This window comes from Triticum urartu, chromosome 5A (genome assembly GCF_056163025.1).
Source record: "Triticum urartu cultivar PI428250 chromosome 5A, HENAU_Tu73, whole genome shotgun sequence".
Classification (NCBI taxonomy): Eukaryota; Viridiplantae; Streptophyta; class Magnoliopsida; order Poales; family Poaceae; genus Triticum; species Triticum urartu.
Window position 1 is genome coordinate 273,267,474 of NC_141877.1, and position 24,053 is coordinate 273,291,526.

A 24,053-nucleotide genomic window follows, 5' to 3' on the forward strand; every position below is an offset into this window, starting at 1 on the left:
AAACCTTTACTTTTATCGCTTGGGAACCGCCACTAATGTGTTTAGCATGGAAGATATTGATAACTTTCGGTCGTGAAGTAAACAGGAAGGGTACATTTCCCAAAATTTCATTTATCTCCATTTTCAAAACATTGAGCTCTGGCACCTCTGCAAATCCCTGCTTCCCTCTGAGAAGGGACTATCTATTTAATTTTATGTTGATTCATCACCTTCTCAGATAAGCGCCAGATCTGAGAGCACTATTGTCATCCTCATGCATTGTGTATAGTTAAAGTTGGATGCATCATGACTAGATATTTTCTACCATGAATTAGAATATTTAGTCACCTCTTGAACTTTGGAGGTGCTCTGCATTTATGTTTTGTGGTCTTAGAAAGGGCTAGCGAGATACCACTGTTGTCATATTATATCATGATTGTTTTGACAAAGTGTTGGCATTTGAGATATCTTATATTGCTTGCTAGTTGATTATGCCATTGATATGAGTTAATATAATTTTTAAGAGTTATTGATGTGGTTAGTCATGATCTTTGCTAAAAACCTGGGTGCTACTTAACCTTATTTATGTAAACAAGAGCAAAAGAGTTCGTAAAAGTATTTCTTTTTCACTTCCAGTTTATCAACTGAATTGCTTGAGGACAAGCAAAGGTTTAAGCTTGGGGGAGTTGATATGTCTCTATCGTATCTACTTTTCCTAACGCTTTTCCTCTTGTTTTGGACTCTAATTTGCATGATTTGAATGAAACTAACCCGGCCTGATGCTGTTTTCAGCAGAACTACCATGGTGTTGGTTTTTGTGCAGAAATAGAAGTTCTCGGATTGGAAAGAAACTTTTTGGAGAATTATTTCAAAATATATAAAAAATACTAGAGCCAAGAACCACCGGAGGGGGGCCCTGGGTGAGCACAACCCACCAGGGCGCGCCCCTCCAAGCGCACCCAGGTGGGTTGTGCCCACCTGGTGGCCCCGCAAACCCTAATTCCAACTCCTTAAATACCCATATTTGGAGAAAAAATTCAGGGAGGAAGTTTCATCACGTTTCACGATACGGAGCCTCCGCCGCCTCCTATTCTTCATCGGGAGGCCAGATCTGGAGTCCATTTGGGGCTCCGGAGAGGGGGATCTTCGATCTTCTTCACCACCAACCCTCCTTCATCGCCCATGATGCTCCCCACCGAGAGTGAGTAATTCCTTCGTAGGCTCACTGGTCGGTGAGGAGTTGGATGAGATTCATCACGTAATCGAGTTAGTTTTGTCAGGGCTTGATCCCTAGTATCCACTATGTTTTGGGATTGATGTTGTTATGACTTTGCCATGCTTAATTCTTGTCACTTTGGGCCCGGGTGCCATGATTTCAGATCTGAACCGTTTATGTTTTCACCATTATATCTATGTTCTAGAACCCATCTTGCAAGTCATATTCACCTATTATGTGTTATGATCCGTAAACACCGGGGTGACAATAATCGGGATACTTTCCAGTGATGACCGTAGTTTGAGGCGTTCATGTATTCACTATGTCTTAATGCTTTGTTTCGGTTCTCTATTAAAAGGAGGACTTAATATCCCTTAGTTTCCTTATGGACCCCACTGCCTTGGGAGGGTAGGACAAAAGATGCATACAAGTTCTTTCCATAAGCACGTATGACTATTTACGGAATACATGCCTACATTATATTTATGAACTGGAGCTAGTTTTGTATCACCCTAGGTTATGACTGTTATATGATGAATTTCATCCAACTAATCCATCGATCCAATGCCTATGAATTTCCTACATATTGTTCTTGCTAAGTCACTACTGTTGCTGTTATTGTTCCAACTGCTACAAAATCATTGCTATCACTGTTACCGTTACTACTGCTATTACCACTACTATCCAAACTATCATACTCTCTATGCTACTGATTACTTTGCTGCAGATATTTAATCTCCAGGTGTGGTTGAATTGACAACTCAGTTGCTAATACTTACAAATATTCTTTGGCTCCCCTTTGTGTCAAATCTATAAATTTGGGTTGAATACTCTACCCTCAAAAACTGTTGCGATCCCCTATACTTTTGGGTTATCAATTCCCCCTCTGGTCCTTGACCGCCATGGTTCCTGAGGGGTGGGAGATCCTAGATTGGATCTCTCTCTCTCCCCCTCTCTCTATGTGTGTGTGTGTGTGTGTGTGTGTTTTCTTCTATGTTTCACGTTACAATTTTTCGGCCCATCATCGTTTCTTATTGATACGTCTTCAACGTATCTATAATTGTTGATTGTTCCATGCTATAATAGTATCAATCTTGGATGTTTTATATAAAATTTTGTGCTATTTTATATCATTGTTTGGAACTAACATATTAACCCAGTGCCCAGTGCCTAGTGCCATTTGCTATTTTTTGGTTGTTTTCGGTTTTCCATGAAATCGGTGCCAAACGGAGTCCAAATGCTACGAAATTTTTTGATGACTTTTTTCTGGACAAGAGAGAGAGCCTAGAAGCTTCGGGAGGAGACCACAAGGCAAGCGAGGAGATGGTAAGGCAACAGGCGCCTTGGGGGGGGGGGGTCGCGCCCTGTTACCTTGTGGGCCCCCCATGGCTTCGTCTGACCTAATTCCACCTCTATAAATTCTTTAAAATCGGGAAATCAACAAAGATCCACCCAAATCATTTTTTCACCGTCGCAAGTTTCTGTTCTTTCATGATCCCATTTGGAGGTCTTTTTCGTTACTCTGCCGGAGGGGGAATCGATCATGGATGGCTTCTATATCATCCTTGCTGCCCTTCGATGATGCATGAATAGTTCACCACAGACCTACGGGCCCATAGCTAGTAGCGAGATGGATTCTTCTCTCTCTTTGATCTTCAATACAATGTTCTCCTCGATGTTCTTGGAGTTATATTCGATGTAATCATCTTTTGCGATGTGTTTGTTGGGATCCGATGAATTGTGGGTTTATTATCTGAATATTTATGAAAATTAATGGAGTTTTTTTGAAATTTATTATGCATGATTCTTATAGTTTTGTATTTCTCTTCGATCTATCCGCTTGGTTTGGCCAACTAGATTGATTTATGTTCAGTGGGAGAGGTGCTTTGTAATGGGTTAAATCTTGCGGTGCACTATATCCCAGTGACAGAAAGGGACAAGACACATATTTTTATTGTTTCCATTAAGGGTAAAACGATGGGGTTTATTCATATTGATTGGGTTTACCTTGTATACATCATGTCATCTTCCTTAAGCCGTTACTCTGTTTTATACTTAATATCCTAGATGCATGCTAGATAGCGGTCGATGGGTGGAGTAATAGTAGTAGATGCAGGCAGGAGTCGGTCTACTTGTCTCGGACGTGATGCCTATATACATTATCATTGCCTTGAATATCATCATCACTATGTGCTTTTCTATCAATTGCCCAGCAGTAATTTGTGCACCCACCGTATGCTATGTGTTTGAGAGAGAAGCCTCTAGTGAAAACTATGGCCCTTGGGTCTACTTTTATGATATATCAAAATGCAAAAATACTTTCCTGCAATTTTCTATGTTCTTTGCAATTTATCTATCTACCACTATTAGATTTAATCCTTGCAAGTAACTGCCAAGGGGATTGGCAACCCTCTTGTTTGTGTTGGGTGCAAGTATTTGCTTTTGTGTGTGCAGGTGCTGTCCACGAGGCTTTGTGCGATTATCCTACTGGATTGATAACCTTAGTTCTTAACTGAGAGAGATATGTATCTCTATTGTATTACATCTCCTCTCCTCTTCGAGGAAATCCCAACACAGCTCACAAGTAGCAGGAAGAATTTTTGGCACCGTTGCCGGGAGACATAATCAAAACCTATCAAGTACCTTCGCACAAACTATCATCCACTTGATCTTATTTTACTTGCCTTTTTATTTGCCTTTGCCTCTCTTTTTCATCTCCCCCACTTCTATTTTTTTTACAAAAACACAATTTTTTTGTTTGCTCGTTTGCTTGCTTGTTTTGCCATTATGGCTAGTTCTTCACTTGTTGCTTGTACGCCCGAGAATGAGGTGCTTCATTTTAAACAAAGGGAGGAGAAATTTTAATGGATGCTTGCCATATGATTTGTGATGCTCAAAATAGATCCACTCGTAAGCAATCCACTACCGTTCTTCTATGCAATTTTTATGTGGGTGTTACTACTTGGTATAGATTTATGCTTAACACTATTACCGGAGGGAATTTCTTGAGTACTCACCCTATGGATGCTTTTAATGCTATGGGAAATTAGTGGAAGCACCACCTATTACTATTAATGAAATAACATTAACTTTGGAACATGTTATGCAAAGATTGGAAGCTATTGAAAATAAAATGCCTACCATAGAACATATCGAAAATCTAGATAAAAGATCCATAACTAAGTAACTCAATTTGGATCGAAGGTAGCAACTACATTGAAGATTCTAAAGGAGAAGGAACCAATAATTAATGAGAGAATAGAACAAAATCCTTCTAGAATTGATAAGTTGGAAGAAGTTATTAGTAATTTGGGTTTCGTTTCTTCTTCCATTAAAACTATTGTGAAAAATCCTCCTAGTAAGAATCCCAAGTTTATCTATGTTCCCAAAAAGGAGTTGCACCACCTAGCAATGGAGAGGATCTTAAGATGATTAGTGTGCACCCCAACTTCGTTGATTTGATAAAGGAACCCACTATTGAAAACAAATTTCTTAACCTCGTTCGTAGGAGTGTGATTATTAAAAATATGTATACTAAACCTCCTAGGAAGCATGGATGTGTAATTGAGGAGTTAGACTTGAAGGATGACAATACTTGAAACTTTGCATTACGCCTAGATAGGGGCGTAAAACAATAGCGCTTGTTGGGAGGCAAGCCAATAGTTATCTTATTTTTATTTTTTTATTTTTTTGTTTTTGAGTGTTCACACAATTATTCTACCGTTATGATTGTGTTTTTATGTTTTAATTAGTGTTTATGCCAAGTAAAGCCTTTGAGATGATTTAGTTGACAGTTGACTTGATTCTCTGAAAACAGGAACTTTTGTGCCCGGTTCTAGAATTTCTAATATTCATCGGAACGTGATAAAATTCTGACTTTTTTACACATGATCGATATACAAATTTCCCACATTGTCCTAATTTTTCAAAAAAATTTGAGTTACAAAAGTATTGTGTTTGTTCAGATCATTATAGTTTGTTCTAATTTTGACAGATTCTGTTTTTGTTGCATAGTTTGCTTGTTTTAATGATTCTATGGATTATATCGGGGGGTATAAGTCATGGAGAATTTAGAATACAATAGGTATTATGCAATAAAAAAATATGAATGGGTTTATAACAATACCTTAAGTTTATGATTCGCTTGTTATACTAACGGATCTCACGAGGTTTCTGTTGAGTTTGTGTGCTAAAGTTTTCAAATTTTGGGTGACATCACGATGATGAAGGAATAAGGAGCGACAAGACCCTAAGCTTGGGGATGCCCAAGGCACCCCAAGGTAATATTCAAGGATAACCTATCATCTAAGCTTGAGGATGCTCCGGATGGCATCCCCTCTTTTGTCCACAATCCATCAATATATTATTTGGAGTTATATTTTTTTCATCACATGATATGAGTTTTGCTTGGAGCGTCTTGTATTATAGTAGTTTTGCTTTGTTTTCTTTTGTACTTTGCTACAATCATTGTTTTCTGCACAAACCTTTTGAGAGGGACACCCATTTATTCATGATTTGAATATTTATGTGTTTCACTTATATCTTTTGAGCTAGGCGGTTGCTCTAGTGCTTCACTTATATCTTTTAGAGCATGGCGATGGTTATATTTTAAAGATATAGTGCACTCTCATGCTTCACTTATATCTTTATGAGAGTCTAATAAATAGTAATGGCAACATGCACATGGTGCGAAATTGATCCTGATATGATAGGTATTCAAGAGGGATATAATAAAAACTTTCATGTAGAACACCAAATATGATAAGTTTGATTTCTTGCAATAGTTTTGTAATATTGGGATAGTAATATGTGGGAGGTACTAGTGAATAATTGTGGTTTAGTAAGAATATTGGTGTTAAGATTTGTGATTCCCGATGCATGCACATATAGTCTCTAGTTATGCTAAGAAGTTGGAGCATGATATATTATTTATTGTCTTCCTTTGCGTGAGAGTCGAGGGGGCATGATGGTTAACTCCTACCAATCTCCCCCTAGATGTGTGGTAGTACTTTGCTTTGAGGGCTAATAAACATTTGCAATAAGTATGTGAATTCTTTATGACTAATGTGAGTCAATGGATTATACGCGCTCTTACCTTTCCGCAATTTGCTAGCCTCTTCGGTACCGTGCATTGCCCTTTCTCACCTCAAGTGTCGGTGCAAACTTCGCCGGTGCATCCAAACCCCGTAATATGATACGCTCGATCACACGTAAGCCTCCTTAGGTTGGGCCGCCACGTAGAGCAAGGTTGCCGAGTCAGAGAAGAGGCCGGAGTAGTCGACGCCGAAGTCGGATTAGAGGCGCGCAAGGGTTGACGGGTGGCGGGCGATGCAAACCGATCTTAGACAAAAAACAAATGAATGCGATCAAACGACCGAAGAGACAGAAAAATCCGGATCAATTGTTCAGGAAAAAAGACTCTCTAGGACAAGCGATCAACACAACCGGCAGACAAACCCTAAATACGGGTTGCGCGGCCCCCGGTGGCGATCATGGAGATCGACCGCCCCAGGGGCGGGGCGGTACGGTAGTTGCGGCGGCAGCTAGGATTTTGGATCGAGGTTAGGCTAATACCATTTAAGAGGAATAGAGGGGAGAGAACTGGCGTAATGCGGTGCGTGTTGTATTTAGCCTCTCCGACTGTTTATATAGAGTACATGATTTGGAGGACAAAAAGGCTCTTCTGAAGTTAAGGTAGAAGATGATTAAAAATCATAGTCTACCAAATACAAAAGATATGCATATATACTCTATACTCTAACCGGTGACACATTTTTGATTCATTTCAGTGCTTGTAGTCGTCACTATAAACTGTGTGGATCTGTATACTCAAGTTCTATCTTATTAATAGATCAGAAGATTTTTTGGGTACATATCCTTTGTGTACATGTTTTTTTCATTTTATATTAGTTTAAAGTATATATATTTTTTCAGAATAGAATCCCAATCCCAAGAATGAGACTACTTTAATGAAGAGAACGTAGACATAAGTTGGTTGCTGCCCTGCGCAGGAGGGAACTGTATTTAGGGGGGTGGAGCACATCACATGCACCAACCCGGTAATCCACTAGATAAGAGGACACATTCGATAGAAAATCTTGACCTTGGCACTTTTCAAATAACACCAACAGAATTTAGGTCACTGTTGCTGCAAACCCTAGGTGAGAGGGCGACAGTTTCTTTGATTTGAAGCCTGCTTTGTCCCATATACTAAGAGCATGTCTAACAGATCCTTTATATTGCAGATCTGTATTGCGCATTTACAGTTTGTGAAAAATACGTTTTATGGACTCACGCGGGCTTGCGCGTTTATATTCGAATATTCTATTCCGCTATGTGGGGTCTATTCGACCGCAGCCCGTGCGAGCCCGCAAAATGCGTGATTTTTTTCTTTTGAATTTGACAGGTTGTCGTGGAAGAACTTCAAGTTCATGGCCCTCTCATTTTCGATAATCATGTTGTGAAGAATCACACAACATGTCATGATGTTGTTTAGGGTTTGCTTATCCCAAAAATGAGCAGGACCATGAACAATGACAAATCTAGATTGCAAAACCCTAAAGGCCCTTTCAATATGTTTTCGGGCAGCCTCTTGTACCTTTGCAAATTCAACTTGCTTCCTAGTTTTGGACCTTTTGATGCTCTTGACAAATGTACACCAAGAAGGTAAATACCATATGCAAGATAGTACCCTTTATGTTCTCATGCCCATTCACCGTGAAGTTGCAAAAAAGAGCATCACCACTAGCAAGTCTAGTAAACAAATGAAACTGTTGCAACACGTTGATATCATTGACAGTACCCAGCGTACAAAAAAATAATGCCAAATCCATAAATCCTCGGATGCTATGGCCTCTAGCACAATTGTTGCATCACGAGACTTGCCACAATACTGCCCGTGCCATGCCTTCGGATAGTTTTTCTAAGTCCAATGCATGCAATCAATGCTTCCTAGCATGTTAGGCAACCTCGCTTCTCATTTGCTGCCATCAACTTTTTTTTATCTTCCTTGTTGGGTGCACGAAGATAGATATGATCAAGACGTGGATGATCACTTTGGTGAACCTATGCACTGACTCAATTGTAGTATCCTCACCAATGCGAAGATACTCGTTGACATAGTTAGCCGGAATGCCATACGCAATCATCCGCATAGCTGCGGGGATTTTTTGATATGCGTTAAAACCCAACAAGCCCGCGGCGTTTCTCCTTTGAGTAAAAAACCGAGAATTGGCCTCGCAAGCTTGCACAATTTTTACGAAGAGGGATCGACGCATTCGATACCTTCTTCGGAAGAGGTGCGGCGGATAGGTAGGATTGTCCGCGAAGTAGTCTTGCATCAACATCATGTTCCCGAGATGGCGATTGCGAGGGATGCAAAGACGGCCGACGGTCGATCCTTGACGTCTCTTGCGGTTTCGATCCTCGACCTCCTTCATAGTTAGGACCGCCACCACCATCTGCTGCCGATAGCGCTCCAGCATCGATTCCACGTTCGTGTCATCGGACAAGGATGAATCCTCGAGTAAAAATTGCTCGCAAGGGCTCAAATCCATCTACAAAAAACTGCATCCAAGCTCGCATCAATGAAATTTCACCTGCGGTCGAGCTACAAGGGGCAGAAAAGGGGCTCACCGAGGGCGACTCAATGAATCCGGGGCGGGCAACGACTTAGCGGTGGTCGATCCGGGGCGGCTCAGCTCAGCTCGATGGATCCGGGGCGCCGACGAGTGGGCCCGGACGTAGTGCGGCCCAACGGCGCAATTCCGCTGGCGAAAATGGCCGGAATCGCAGGCGTCAAGCCGGGGGCGTGGTGGCGGGCGGCTACGGGAGGGGATGTGGGGAGCGCGCACGCTGAAGTGTCCCTCTCGCAAACCGCTTTCGCAGGATCCAGGGCATCAACGGGGCGGAAGGGGGGACCTGGGTTTTCGTGGGTCAGAGAGGGGAATTTATCACGCCCCTCAAAAGTTTTTAAGGGTTGAGCGTGTTTAAGGTTTCCGTTCGGGTCACTTTTTTCGCCTAAAATCGTAAACTGGCGGTTATTTTGCGGGTCAGGGTGATATAAGGAGTGCTAGAGATGCTCTAAATCTGTATCGGCCTCAAGAAAGGGACACACGTACTCAGCGTCCATGCATGTGAGATTGGGACCCGCAGCTGTATGGCCTCTGCTGGAGATTTTTGTGTTGGGCACAAATCTGGTCATTTCGTCGAAGTCTCTTCATTTTCTGTATACATGAATGTTTACTGTTAGATTTCATGGATTTTGACACCCTAAATTTTGTGTCTCCATCTAGTTAAATTTCTAAAATGTCAAAGGCCCATTTGAGTTGCAGGAAAAATGTGTGTGTTGAGGGTATGTTCGTTAGCTCTCTACAATCATGAACTTCCTTAGCACCGGTTACAAGCTTCTCCACAAGCCGAGCACCCCCTCCTGGGCTCGCCCCATTTACTTTTCCTTAACCTACAAAAAATTCAACCATAGTAACCAGCTGGGACAGCTCGCCAGCTGTGCCTACTACTACTTCTTTCTCCTCTTCTTGTGCGTCAAATGTTTTTTTTGAACAAGAAAAGGCGCCCAGAGCGCCAAACTTTCATTCAAACTCAGCTCGGGTACATAGTACAACATGAATTACAGAGATAGGACAAGCTGAATTACAGAGAGAAGCTAAGAAGGGACATCCTGCTTGTCCATGAGCTAGTTTGACACACGAGAAGACAGGTTCTACACTCAAGGTGAGTACCTCTGATCTTTCTGCAAATAAGGAGCCTTGACCAATATAGAAGCAAAAACACAGCTGCAGTTCCAGCCAATAGAGGGAAATTTGATTGGAAAGTAGAAGCTTGTCTAGAAATTGTAATCCGAGCGTCCAGGATTTTTTTAGCACTTCCAGGAGGCGTTAGAGAATCTTTTCTGCCCTGCAATGTGAAGATCAGACGCAATTGTGTTCCCTAGAGCTGGCCTCTGGATGGTCTATGTTTTCCCTTCATCCTGAAGTTTATTGCAACACACAAGGCCCACAAAATGCCAAACTTATCATTCAGCTCAGTAGCAACGAACAGCATGGATCGCAAAGCCCTAAAACTGAAAATTAGATAGAAGAGAAACTACAGGGCAAATCATACTCCTATGAGCTGAAGCGAAGCAACATATGTCAGGTTCAAAAACTGATCTAAGAACCTGATGAGCTACATTATGAGCAATACCATTTATCTGTCTAGAAATGTGAAACACCCGCGATTGAAGATCTGAAGAATAGTGGAAGAAATCAGCCAAAGTTTTCCTGATAGACCAAGGAGTGGAAGCCTTAGAAATCCTTTTATTTGCCGCAACCGAAGCCAAGGAAAGACAATCTGTGAGAAAAGTAGGTCTGGTAATGTGCAGACGGCTGGCCACCTGTGCAGCAAAAAGAAGGGCAAGAGCTTCAGCTTGCAAAGGTGTGCTTGCAATGGATGTGGACGCCTGAATCTGCACATTTACTTCAATTTGATCCTGTTGCAAAGAAAGATAGACTCCAACTCCAGTAGCTGCCGATCCCTGAGTTAATCCTGGAACTTTTTTACATTTAAAAGCAGCATCAGAATAAATTTTGGGGCCTATAATAAGAAGATCAGATTTAAGTGTTTGACCCTGCAAAGGAATTTGGTTAGTGGAAATCAAAGACCGGACGGGAGTCTGCGGCTGTAAGTGTAGAGAGTTGCTAAGAAGATCATTAGATTCAGAAGATAAAGCATTTGCAACGATATTAACATGGTGAGGGAGAGCCTTTTTCCTATCAAAAAGGAAATCATTTCTTGCTTTCCAAAGGCACCACATAAAGTTGAGAATGTTAGAAATAGAAGCGTGTGGATGGTTCATATTAAGTAAAGCAAAAATAATGTTGTGCATATTGGAATAGCTCTGAATTAAAACATCTGATCTAATATACCAAGGATGGCCGAACCAAGCTGCTCTAGCAAAATCACAAAGAAAAAAGAGGTGAATCTCATTCTCCTGTTGGCCACATCTGCAACATAGTTCGGAAATATGTATAGAAAAACGACCAGTCCTCAAACCTGTAGGAAGAGCTTTCCGAAGAAGCCTCCAAGAAAATGTTTGGACCCTGGGAATCATAAGCTTTTGCTTCCAAATCATGTTGAGAAGATTTTTAACCTGCAAAGAAACATGAGAAGGGGCATTCCTCGGATTGGCATGAATATCTTGCAAACACAATTTATAAGCAGATTTAGAAGAACAAATTCCATTGGGAGTAAGACCCCAGCATAGCATATCAGGGCAATCTTCATGTATAATCTCAGTCTGGACAATAGTAGAAGCTAAAGGTTGCTGAAAAAGAGAGTGAATGAGATTGTTGTTCCAGACTTTCTGACCCGGAAGCCAAAGATCTTTAACAAGAGAAGGGTATCTATATCCAGAAGGCTGAATAATGAGATGATCATGAATTGATGTCCAATGAGAACACCAAGGAGTGCTTCAGAGAGAGATATTTCCTTACGTGATCTGGTAGAAAGAATGAGCTCTGAGCTTAGGAAGCATTTTTAAAATGGAAGACCAGAATGCTGATTTAGGAGTATTTTGAGTGGCTGTCCAAATGGAGGCATCATGGAAATATTTGGATTTAAGGACTAGATGTAAATGGGAAAGGGGGTCTTTAGCAAGTCTCCAGGCAGCTGCAAGAATCAGACCTTCATTGATAGCTTGTAAATTCCTTATACCAAGGCCACCTTCTTGTTTAGAGTTGCAAATGTCTTTCCAGGCCCGAAGACAAAGGCTTCTATTATAATTATTTTCTCTAATTCCTGTCCATCAAAAATTCCTGATAATAGCAGTGAGCTTGGTAATAAATTTCTTGGTGAATAAAATATTAGCCATGTAGTACACAGGAATTGCAGAGAAAACAGACCTAATCAGCTCAAGCCTAGCAGCATGAGAGAGCATATTAGCTTTGTAAGCAGGCAACTTATTCATAAACCTATCCAAAACAAAATTATAAGCAGCAGCTCTATTTTTTGCAGGGAGAATAAGTGGATGCCCTAAATGAGTGAAAGTACTATCCATGTTAGAAACAGGAAAATTTTGTTTTATATCTTGAATAGAAGCCTGATCAACATGGGCACTGAAAATTATAGTAGATTTGGCCCAATTTGGAGTTTGACCTGAAATAGAACAAAAGTGATGAATGATTTGAGCCATGGAAGTAGCTTCCTCAACAGTGGCCTTTCCACAAACAAGTAGATCATCTGCAAACAAAAGAGAGTGAATAGGAGGGCAATTTGGTCCAAGTAATATCCCCTGCGGTTGGTGAGCAGCAAGAGCATCATTAAGAGCAAGAGACAATTCATTAATAGCGAGAACAAATAAATATGGTGACATAGGACAGCCTTGACGAATCCCTCTATAACTCTTAAATTTAGGTGAAGGTTGACCATTAATGATGACAGAGAACGTCAGAGAAGAAATGCAGGCATAGATCAAATTAATAAAATGATCATGCAACCCTTTACGAGCAAGCGCAGACACTATAAAGCTCCATTCTAACCGATCAAAAGCCTTAGCAAGATCAATTTTGAGCATGAAAGCATGATATTTCCAAGATTTAAGAACAAAAGTATGGGCAATCTCTTGAGCAATAATAATATTATCACTAATTCGCCTACCCTCAATAAATGCGTGCTGAGCAGGATCAATATAATCAGGAAGGTGAGGCTTAAGTCTATTGGCTAGAGATTTAGCAATGATTTTGTAAACCACATTACAAAGACTAATGGGTCTATAGTCCATAGGAACCTGAGGAACAAGCTTTTTGGGAATGAGAGCTATATTGGTATCACTTATGTGAGGTGGTAGTATACCTGTTCTATAGAAGTTAACCACCAATTGAGTGACTTCATCTCCTATCCATTCCCATGTAGCAAGATAGAACTCCACATTGAAGCCATCAGGTCCAGGTGAAGCATTCAGCTTCATATCCTTTAGAATCTGCAAAATTTCATTCTTGTCTGGAATGGAATAAGTTAGATCCTCAGAATTTTCTGGCAAATGAGTACCAAGAAAAGGTCTTCCAACATTGATATTAGTAGAAGAAAAGATGAATCTAAAATAATTAACAAAAGCATTAGCAATGAGACTAGGTTTAAAATGGGTAACATCATTCTCATCCTTAATAGAGCATATAGTATTTCTTTTCCTTCTCTTGAGCACAGCTTGATGAAAGAACCTAGTATTCCTGTCACCATCTTTGATCCAACCCTTCTTACTCCTTTGTTTGTAGTACTGATTAAGTTTAGAAAGCGTATGTTCATACCTGAGAATTAGAGAGTTTTCAAGAGAGTGATCTTGCTGGTGCAGAGGCAGCATTTGAATCTGATTGATACTGGACTCCAACTCCTGTAACTCCTACTGGAATGGCCTTTTCTTCTTACACCATTTTTTCAGAGATCCTGCAAGAGAAGAAGATTTTGCCGAGAAAGAAGCAGACCTAGCAGTGTTCCATGCCGATTTAGCAAAGTCACTAAAATCTTTCTCAAGCAACCACCAATTTTCAAATTTGAAAGTTTGTTTAGGCTTAGAGAAGTTACCATCCATGGAAATGAGGATTGGAGCATGATCACTAAGAATAATGGGCAAATTAAGCACCTTAGTATTAGGATAGTGAGCACACCAATCAGCATTAACAAGACAGCGATCTAGACGTCTGTAAATAGGATTAGCAGTATGTTGTCTATTACGCCAAGTGTAGGCAGGACCACTATAACCGATATCAAAGAAACCACAGTTTTTAATTAAAGAACGAAAACCAGACATACGATAGTAATTCACACAACCATTAGATATATCAGCATCATACAGTATGTCATTGAGGTCGCCCATACAGATCATAGGCTTACCCAGATTATCATACACAAAATTGGAAACATGATTCCAAATAGTACTAGTCTGCCTATGATAGGGATCACCATATATACATATCAAACAGAAGTGAATACCCGACGCTACATGAACTACATTCGCTAGGATATAATGAAAGGAGGCACTATGAACAGAAATTTTGAGATCATCATTCCACATAAGCCAAAGCCCTCCCGAAGAACCTCTAGAAGGAATAACAACACTACTAGTAACATCAAACCTATTAACAAGATCAGCAGAGCGAACCTTAGAAGATTTTATTTCAGAAACGAAGATAACATGCGCTTTGGTAGAGTGGATAAGCTTGGCAAGATAAGTCATTCGTTCATTGCCAAGACTCCTGCCAATACCTCGACAATTCCAGGCGATGAATTTCATGGATCCCGAGGCACACAGATTACCTGACGTCTTACTCAGCCGAAAAACTCCTCCTACCACTAAACCTCAGGGTCACAGAAATTGGCAAAGACGGATTGGAGGGTGGGGAAGGAGAAGGGAGCTGGAAGGAGCCGAGAAAGAAAAGGGGTTCCGGAGAGGGGCGACCGAGAGGAATTGAGCGAAGAGGGTTTGCAAAGCGAGGAAGGAGAAAGGAACAGGGAGGAACAGAAAAGGATTTGGGAGAGGTGGCAGCGGAAACCCAGGGCGGAGTCAACCACTCCGCTGCAGATCGCCTCACAGGTCCGGCCGCTGCAAGGCAACTGCTCCACTATAGATGTCGCCCGACCACCGGTCCGATCGATAAACTCTGCAAAAGATCTCCCTTCCGGATCGATGCGCCCGCTGGATCCCGTCTTTGAACGTTAACAGGATGGAGGGGGGAAAGGAGGAAGAAGCAGGGAGAAGCAGAGGATGGATGGAGATCTGGAGAGGAGGCGGCGGAGAGGATCCGGTGGAATCAAATCTGGGAAGAGATTTGATGGGAAGAAGCATGGGAGGAAGAAATCGGCATAACGCCAGTCTCAGCTCGACTGCAAACTAGAGGACTTGTGCGTCAAATGTGATGTTAGAAGAAAAGACAACGTGTTGTTTTCTATTTTTTCAGGTTCTTTGGCTGTATTTTCTACTTTTATTATTTTCTCTTTCGCTTTCATTTTTCATTTTTCTTTTTTTATTCGGTGAACTTTCTTTAAAAATCAAGAACTTTTCTTAAATTTGTGAACATTTTCTAAAATCAGTGAACTTTTTTTAAATACAAGAACATTTTATTAAATTCATGAACTTTTTTATCAAATCCGTGAATCTTTGAAATGCATGAATGTTTTTATGGACCTGTGACCTTTTTTTCCAAATCAGTGAACTTGTTTCAAATTCATGATTTTTTTTTTTGCAAAAGCTATGAACTGTTTTCAACTTTCATGGAAATTTTAAAATGTCATGTTCTTTTTAAAATTTTGTGAATTTTGTGAACTTATTTTAAAATTTCATGAACTTTTTAAAATTCATGCACTTCTTAAAATTGGTGAGCTTATTTGGATTTCACGGTTTTTTTAAATCCGTGAACTTTTTTCAAACTCATGAACTTTCTCCAAATTAACCATTTTATATATCTGTGAACTTTTTTTCAGATCCATGAATTGTTTTCAAATCCATGAAAATTTTCAAATTCACGAACCATTTTAAAATCCATAAAACTGTTTTGGTTTCTCAGTTTTTAAGTCCATAAACTCTAAGACAATGGGAGCAAAAAAACTGGAGCAAAAAGAAACTGGTGCGAACGACCTACGCACGAGCGTGAGAAAAGGTGAACGAGCGAAGGGAGCACTAAATGGGTCCACGAATTTGCCAGCAACCAACAAGTAGCTTCTCACCAGAAATCCTGGAGCGAGCGAACGGTTGGAATTTTCTATATGACGCACAATGCGTCCAACTGTCGACGCTTTGCCCAGGATGCGTGGGCGTGCGACCCTGGCCCATTTCTGCATTAAGCAGAGGGCGTTTTGGTTCTGGTTTTGGGAGGTTCGAAGCCAGTTTTTACTGGTTTTGAGGGCCTTGTAGAGGTTCCAAGCCGGTCTCAACGGTTTTACGGAAGCTTCCTAAAATGGTTTTCTATTCTTTATTGCTTTCTGTTATGTGTTTTCTGTTTACTTTTTTCAAAAAATGTCCAGGATATTCAACATTGTTTGCGTTTTCAAAATATGATTGGAATTTCTAAAAAATTTACTGTTGTAATTTTTTTGTCAAAAATTTTAAAAATGTTCGGGGATTTTGAAATAAATATTTGGAATTTGAATAAATGGTCATGTTTAAAATGTTATTCTCAAATTCAAAAAATGTTCACTTTTTCAGAAAACATTCATTTTAAAAAAAGTTCAAAAATTCAGATTTTGTCCAAATTACAATTTTTTGGGAATTTCCATAAAAATCAAATTGTGTTTGTTTTTTAATAAAAAATTAAAAAACCTTCATACTTGATGAAAACTGTTCGGAAAATTTTAAAAATGTGCAGAATTTCCATTTTTTTTCATAAATTGTTATTTATATTTAAAAATTGTTCAGATTCTAATTTTTTTGTTCAGTTTTCAATTTTTTTGCCTTTTCCGATTTTCTTTTAGAAATTCAAAAACTGCTCGTGTTTTAAAAAAGGTTATTTTTCCATAAAAATGTTCAGAGTTTTTGAAATATGTACACATTTACGGGAAATGTTCGCGTTCATTTTTTTGCATCGCAGTTTGACAAATTTGCATTTTAGACAAAACGATCGCCCCCGCCCCCCCTCCCCGAAAAAAGCCCTCTAGTAGTTTTTTTTTAAAGAAAGCGCTCTAGTAGCTTAGCCGCTACTGGACTAATGGTCCTGCCTAGTTGACACGGGCCATGTGTGTCGGGCGCCTATTGGACGCAATTCGGGTCATATAGGAGGTCCCCAAACTATTTGGTTTGTTAGCTTCTCCTGCCAATCGACTAATTTCAGATGTGGCATGAAAGAGGGAAAGAGCCAGGCTCGATCAAGTTGGTGAGTGCAATGACCCGTTTAGTTTCCTTGCTGTTCTGATTTTTTTTGTTTAAAGTAATGATTTCAGCATGTACAGAGAGCATTATTAAGGGTGGTGTCATATTTTTTGCACACAGAATAATTATGTAAAATTTAAAACAAACATGACAATCTAGATTATGGCGTGAGTATGAAGTTTCACACATACTAGAGGCTAACACGCGCTTCACCACGCCGTTCTTCACTCGTGAAATTAACTATTTTATATCTATAGATTATTCTGATAAGTTGTTTTGTTTTGATTTTATTTGTGTTTGCTATGTGTTTTAATTTTTTATTGGTGGTGTTTTCTTGTTCGTATATCGTGTGGGGTTGCTGTTGGAGCATTCTTTTGCAAGAGAAGTGCGGAGTTATTTGATGCGTGGTTGTGAAGTCTTTTCATATTTTGGCCCTAGTGTCAGCCCGGTGGTGATTGTTTGAGCCTCTTGGAAGCTCTAATTTCACACTAAAACCATGAAATTGTTACTGTGACATTCATATGAGTCGGCACACGAAGCTCTTGCTCGCTCAGCTAGCTCCCTGCTCCTCTCACTCGTTTATTTTGTTCGCTCACCCCACTGCTTGCTCAAAAAAAAAATCAGCTATTTTTTATCTAAAAATGTTAGTTAAATTAAATGATGTTTAAGGAAATTTAAAAATATTATGACTTTCAAAAACCATGAACTTTAGAAACATTCATGAATTTAAAATATATTCATGGTTTAAAAAATATTCACAAACTTTAAATGAACGTGAACTTTACAAATATCCACTTTAATCAATATTAACGAATTTGATTTAAAAAAATATCTTTATGTTTTTGAAAGTACACAAATTTTAATAAGTGCTCATGAAATAAAATATGAAAAGAATAAAAGGAAAAAAGAGAAAAAAAATAAAACTAAACAACACACACTTACGCATGGGGTCTTAGTGACCCCACAACCATCGAAGCACAGGAGCACATCAATTCAAGGGACCACAACCCTCGAGCACATGAGCGCTTCAATGCAAGGGAACTTAGTATCTCTACAGATTTTATACAAAGAAAAACCTCACATTTTGCATAAAGTTTGCAAATCAAAAGGAACACATACATATCTTCAACATCAACCATGCCTCACCAACTTAGAGCCATCGCAGTTATACCTAGCCATTCCTCGGGCCGGGCCGGGCTTCAGGCCAGGCCAACCAAAGCCCGAAGCAAAAAACCCAGGCTCGAGCCTGGCCCGGCCCAAGCGTCGAGCCTAAAAATCAGGCCCGAGCCCGGCTCATCACACTAAAAACCCGTCGGGCCTCGGGCCACGGGCCAGGCCTCTTCCTTAAATGACGAAATCGACGGGCCCGGGCCCGGCCTGGCCCGGGCTTTGGGCTCAAAACCTAGGCCCGAACCCGGCCCATGGACAAGGTCGGGTCGGGCTGCCCATGGCCAGGACTAATCGCAGTAGCTAGTTCTTGCGTAAACACATCCGTGTCGGCGAGTACGCACGGCCTGAACGATCTATACTCTTCACTTATTATTGCATGGCAAATGTGGTGAGCAACCTTAAAAAAACACTCTTCACTTATTTATTTATTTTTGAAATGTACTCTTCACTTATTTACCAACCAGAACTTCAACATAACTATCAGCAACTGAACGGGACAAAACCGATCTTCTGCGCTGTAACATCGTAGATCACCTCCGTCGACCGCTGCTGTGTGTTGCCGACAATGCTGAATGACATGGCCGTCGGCCTCGAGACGAACGCGAGGCACCCGATGGCCGGCTTGCTTGGGTCTGGGAAGATCATGATCCCGTAGAAGTTAAGGTCGAACACGGCGCCGTCGCTGAATATGAAGGACACCGCCGGTATGAAGATGGCGCTCTGGCCGGTGAAGTCATAGCACGTGTCGAGGATGTCGTATGCCGGCGCCGGCTTGTTCCCCTTCATGGTGAACTTGAACCGGTCGCGGAGCGAGGTATAGGCCGCCGCGGGGAGGTACGTAAGGATCGTGCCGGAGTCGAGGAGGGTGCCCCCGTTCGTGAACAGGGACGGCGGCACCGGCAAGACGTAGCCGCCGATGTTGATGGACACGAGCTCGACGAAATAGAAGGACGGGTACTCTGGCTTCTTTACCATCGCCGTGTACTGGACCTGCTTGTTACCGGAGACCGGCGTGGAGCCGATGCTGAGGTACCCAGGCGTGGTGTTGAACGACGGGAGGCAGTATGAGAAGGTGCCGCCAAACGACGGAGCGGCCTGTGAGGGTAGGGAGAGCTGGCCACGGCCAAGGCCGAGGAGCCCGTCCACCTCGCCGAACCCGCCGTCGTTTTGCTCGCTGCATCCGAAAGCGAAGCTGGGGAACGTGCGAGAGGAGGAGAAGGACAGCGTCTCTTGGGAGAGGACGCCGGACGTGGACGAGCCATCGCCGTAGAGGACGGAAAACAGGCAGGTGGTGGCGTTGCACTGGCCGCCGGCGGCCATGCACTCCGGCGTTCCGCAGGGCACGGCCTTGTAGGTGGTCGACTTGGTGGGGTCGAAGATGGGGTCGTGCTGCGGGTAGCAGTGGCCGGAGCAGGGCTGGCACTGGATCCACGATATGTCGCTGCCGGTGTCGAACATTATGGCGGACGACCGCGCCGGCGTCCCGAAACCGACAACCACGACGAACTCCAGCGTGTCGAGGGAAGTCCCCGTTCGGTCCGGGATGGTCACGGATGGCGCCTCTGCTGGTGCCGCGACAGACGGCCACGGAATACGGCCTATGTCGGGAGCTGGAGCCATGACCATGTCGTTTGAAGAAGCCAAGGCTGACCGCTGGAGCAGGGTGGTCAGACGGGCACTGTCGTGGAGGAGGATGTCGTTCTGGAGCCCTGCCTGCTGGAAGTCGGACCCGCTGCTGCAAGCGGGATGGATGGCGAGCTTGTTTCCAGACGGCGCAACTGTGGATCGTTTGCAAGCAGTGTCATCAATAATTCAGTATCCGGAAATAACTGTGGCTCAAAGGGATAGCATCGGTAGCGCGGGATCTACTCCCTTCGTTCGGAATTACTCGTCCAAAAAATGAATGTATTAAAGTGTTAGGGTAATATGTTCTATACTCCTACCTGTATGTGTGTCGGGATCATAGCAGCTGACTCGAGCCTTGGAACTGATGAGCTCGTCGATGCCGACGGAGAGGTAGCGCGGGGAAGTTGCTGCCAGAGTGCAGCCGGAGAGAAGGGCAAACACGACCAAACAGGGCCCGAGGGATCCCTGGCGCTGGGTCGACGCCATTTGCGTATCTGAACCAAGGTGTTGCTGACGAGGAGGCCAACAGAACCCGAATCCATAAATAGGCGGGGCTTCGGAAGAAAATTGGGCGTAGCTTGCAAGAATGGACTTGGGAGAAGCTGAGCACCGGACGACTAATGGTGGATGGAATTTAAAATGTCATTTGTTCCATCGGAATGTATGTTGCTGCGATGGCTACAAGAACACCACGATGCAACTGATGTATGTTCAAGTTTCCCTTTTTCCTTTTTGATTTTTTTGGTGTGGCTCAACTGCGGCACGGCCACAAGACAAATGTTAAAAGGATAATGATTCCTGACGGTTGACGGGCCCAAACTTCGGGCGGTCTTGTGCGCGTCGTCAGATGCAATCAGATCGAACTTCGTAAATCTCAAGATGATATGCCGGCTCAATCTCTCGGAGGTGCTCATAGGGATAGGGTGTGCGTTCATAGAAATGAGTGTATGCGCGTGTATATGAGCGCTTGTGTCTGTACTGATGCTAAAAAAAAAGATGCAATCAGATCGTGCGCTCTCGGTTTCCCCACGTCTGTGCTCGCTGCCTCTGTGTGTCACACGTGCTGTCGGGTCCATGCACCGCTCGAATCTCTCCTGTCTTACCCCATCACACACACCGCTTCCTCCACTCGTCTTCTTCACCGCTCATTTTCTTCATCACAACCTCTACTACCTGCTGCCACACGAGGCGACCAACGGAGCGGCTCCCCGCTGCTAGGGCAAGATACCTTGGAGGGGGGGGGGGGGCGAGGCGTTGCAACTTAGGGTTGAGACACCGCAGGTGGCATGATAGAGATGTGGTGGCGAGCCATTCTTGCTGCGACCAATGACGGGGGTGTTGCGACTGACATCATGGAGGAGTGTTGCAAGCCATGGTCGCCGGTTCACTAGTTCGGCACATTCCTACTCGAAGTGTTGCAAGCCATGGGTTTCGGCCAGCGTTGAAGAATTAGACGACTGTGATGTTGGCTTTCTCGTCTGCCAAAGTGCATAGCCGAGCCAACTAAATTTGAAGGAATGTGCCGAACTCTAATCCGTGGATCTAGTTTGGCAAGTGGATCTACATCCCTTGGCGTTCCCTAGCCTCAATTTTTATTTTTACCCATCTTATTTGAAGGTTGAAATCGAGTACTTCTGCCCGTAGTTCGAGATCTGAACATTTCGCCCAAAATTGAGTTTTCTCGGCCTACCCCGGGTACCCGAACCCTCGGGACATTTCCACCCAAGTCCCGGACCACCCCGGGCGCCCGAACCCCTTTTCCCCAGGCACCCGGACCCTCAGGCAACTTTTTCACCCAAGTCTCGGACCACCCTGGGCGCCCGACCCCTACCACCTTGGGTGCTCGCACCCCCCGCCCCCGCAGTTTCAGCCTACCTCCGAAAATCATTTTGGGCATAAGTAATTCATCCGGAGTCTGATTTTCGCGTTCTTTAGCTCGTTTTGTAGCTATTGACATCCACCATCCCACAAAAATACTAACACAAACACTTGACTTCATCAATTTTTTCTCCTAATTTTGGCATCTTTTCCTCGGCCCTCCACCATATCATCCACAATAGGACCATAGCTTTCCGCAACCTAACTCATTTTATTTCCCATTGCATTTGTGGTTGTTTGAGTTGTGATTGGAGTCTCCTAAGGTGTTTCAGCTACTTAGGAATGGTTACTTCTTCATCAACCACCGATGACTTGTATCGTTACATCGACTACATCCATCACGAGCTTCCATAATTGACGACAATCATCCATCCTTTGAGACCACCTTCACCGGAAGCAAGGCTGGTTACCCCCGACTTCATGAAAGGTTAAGTTTGATGAAGGTATCCATTCCATCATAAACTTTTCCTTCCTTGCCATTACACTTTGATAACTCCACCATATTTTTGAATACCTTCATACCTATTGAGACTAGCTATCCAAGTATTGTCGGGCTTCGTGAATACTTGAGCACCTTAGTGATACGATATCATAGTGTTGCATCATTTGATATATCATATAGTGTAATTGTTTGCTTCCGTTCATATCTTGTGATAATTGTCTCATGTGTTTGGTTGAGGCTCAAAATAATAGTGGAAAGGAAGAGAAGATCAAAGAAAAAGAAAAGAAAAAGAAAAGAGAGAAGAGCTTTTAAGAAAGAAAAAGAACAAGCTTATAATCAAAGAGTGGAGCATGAAAAGGGAAACTTGTGCATGTGGATAAATGGAATATGAAACATTTTTCTTGAACGCATATTGGTTGATGCCAAGCTATGAATCATGCCCAAACGTGCAATCAAGCTACCGTCTCTCCTTGTGTTTGTGCAACACGAGCTTAGTCTTTGTTACACAATTTTATCTTGCTCATTCCTAGAGTTGCACAAGCCCCATTATCCCACCATGTTTGTTTATTTATTGCCCTCTATATTTGTAATCACTTACTTTGCATTTTGAGTCATTTGAATTTATTTCAACATTTACAACATCCTGGATTTCAATTTTCTTGAAGTTGTGCCGCTTGTCCTAACCAAGCCACTTGATAAGCTTTACTTTGTGGGTGTGAGTGAACAAGTCTAGTATAGATTCCACTATTCTCTCAAATCATATCACTACCAAAAAGACACTTCCATGATGATACGTGTTTGTCACATTAGGTCACGTTTTCTGTCATGCATGTACATCCATGATGATTTTATGACAAAATCAAGATAGTCATACCTGTGCTGTCGTAGAAGTGTTTCATGACATTACCAAAATTATCATCGCGGAAGTGTCCACTTCCATGACGATAAATTGCGCGTCATAGAAGTGCATTCGTCAAGGGTGACCGACACGTGACATCGACTGTAACGGCTCGCCGTTAAGCTACCGGGTCCGGTTTTGGATCCGATAACCCGTTAACAGCCCGGACCAATGGGGATTTTCCACGTGTAAAATTCTCATTGGCCGACGGAATCACGTGTCAGCTCCTCGTTGGGACAGATGTCATCCACTCATTGGACAGGAGGCGCCTATGATACGTCGACACGTGGCACGACCCAATAGAGGCCCATTCCGGTGAAAAGGCCGGCCCAGCTAAAGGCCCACCATGTTTTTTCAGACACTTAGTGGGCTGGCTCGTTAACAGCCTACCATGTTTTGGGTCAAATTGAGGCCCATATCAGATTAGGCCCGTTCACAGCCTGCCGAGTTTTGGGCCAAATTACGCCCCATATCGGACCAGGCCCGTTAACAGGCCACTGTACCTTTGGGCCCATTCTAAGACAGGTTTGTATTTCAGCCTGTTAAATGCCCGTTTAGTTTCGGCCTGTTAGCGGCCCGCGGAGTATCTAGGACGTTGTGGGCCTGGTTTTACTTTAGGCCATTTAACGGCCCACGCTGAAACTGGGCTATTTCTTGTCCTTTAGGCCTCTTAACGGCCCGTAGTCTTCGTGGATAAATTTCAGCCCAACTGGCCTATCGGCCTGTTAATGGCCCGTGTAATAGTTGGGCCTAATTACAGTCCGCATTGAATCTAGCCTGCTTACAACCCATCTGATAATGGCCCGTGACACTTTTGGGCCTATGGCCCACGTGGATACCGGCCTACTTAAAGCCCATAATTTTATTGGGCCAAACAGGCCTGAGATATAATTTGGCCTGTTAACTGCTCGTCCTATTTCGGCCCAAAATGGGCCTTAGGCAGTTTCGGCCTGTATTGGCCTGTGAATTTTTCGGCTCAACGCTAGCCCAA

At 42.7% G+C, this 24,053-nt stretch overlaps 1 protein-coding gene and 1 pseudogene across 1 annotated transcript; both read right to left on the minus strand.

The window, feature by feature from the left end:
* Window positions 1-10,238: 10,238 nt before the first annotated feature.
* Window positions 10,239-11,729, minus strand: LOC147971040 (uncharacterized; annotated as a pseudogene).
* Window positions 11,730-18,698: 6,969 nt separating this feature from the next.
* Window positions 18,699-20,330, minus strand: LOC125510596 (aspartyl protease AED1-like). The gene is made up of 3 exons (XM_048675819.1): window positions 20,162-20,330; window positions 19,191-19,996; window positions 18,699-18,998 (listed from the first exon to the last, which is right to left on the minus strand). Exons 1-3 carry the CDS (start codon window positions 20,328-20,330, stop codon window positions 18,699-18,701), a joined length of 1,275 nt encoding a protein of 424 aa, XP_048531776.1.
* Window positions 20,331-24,053: the final 3,723 nt, after the last annotated feature.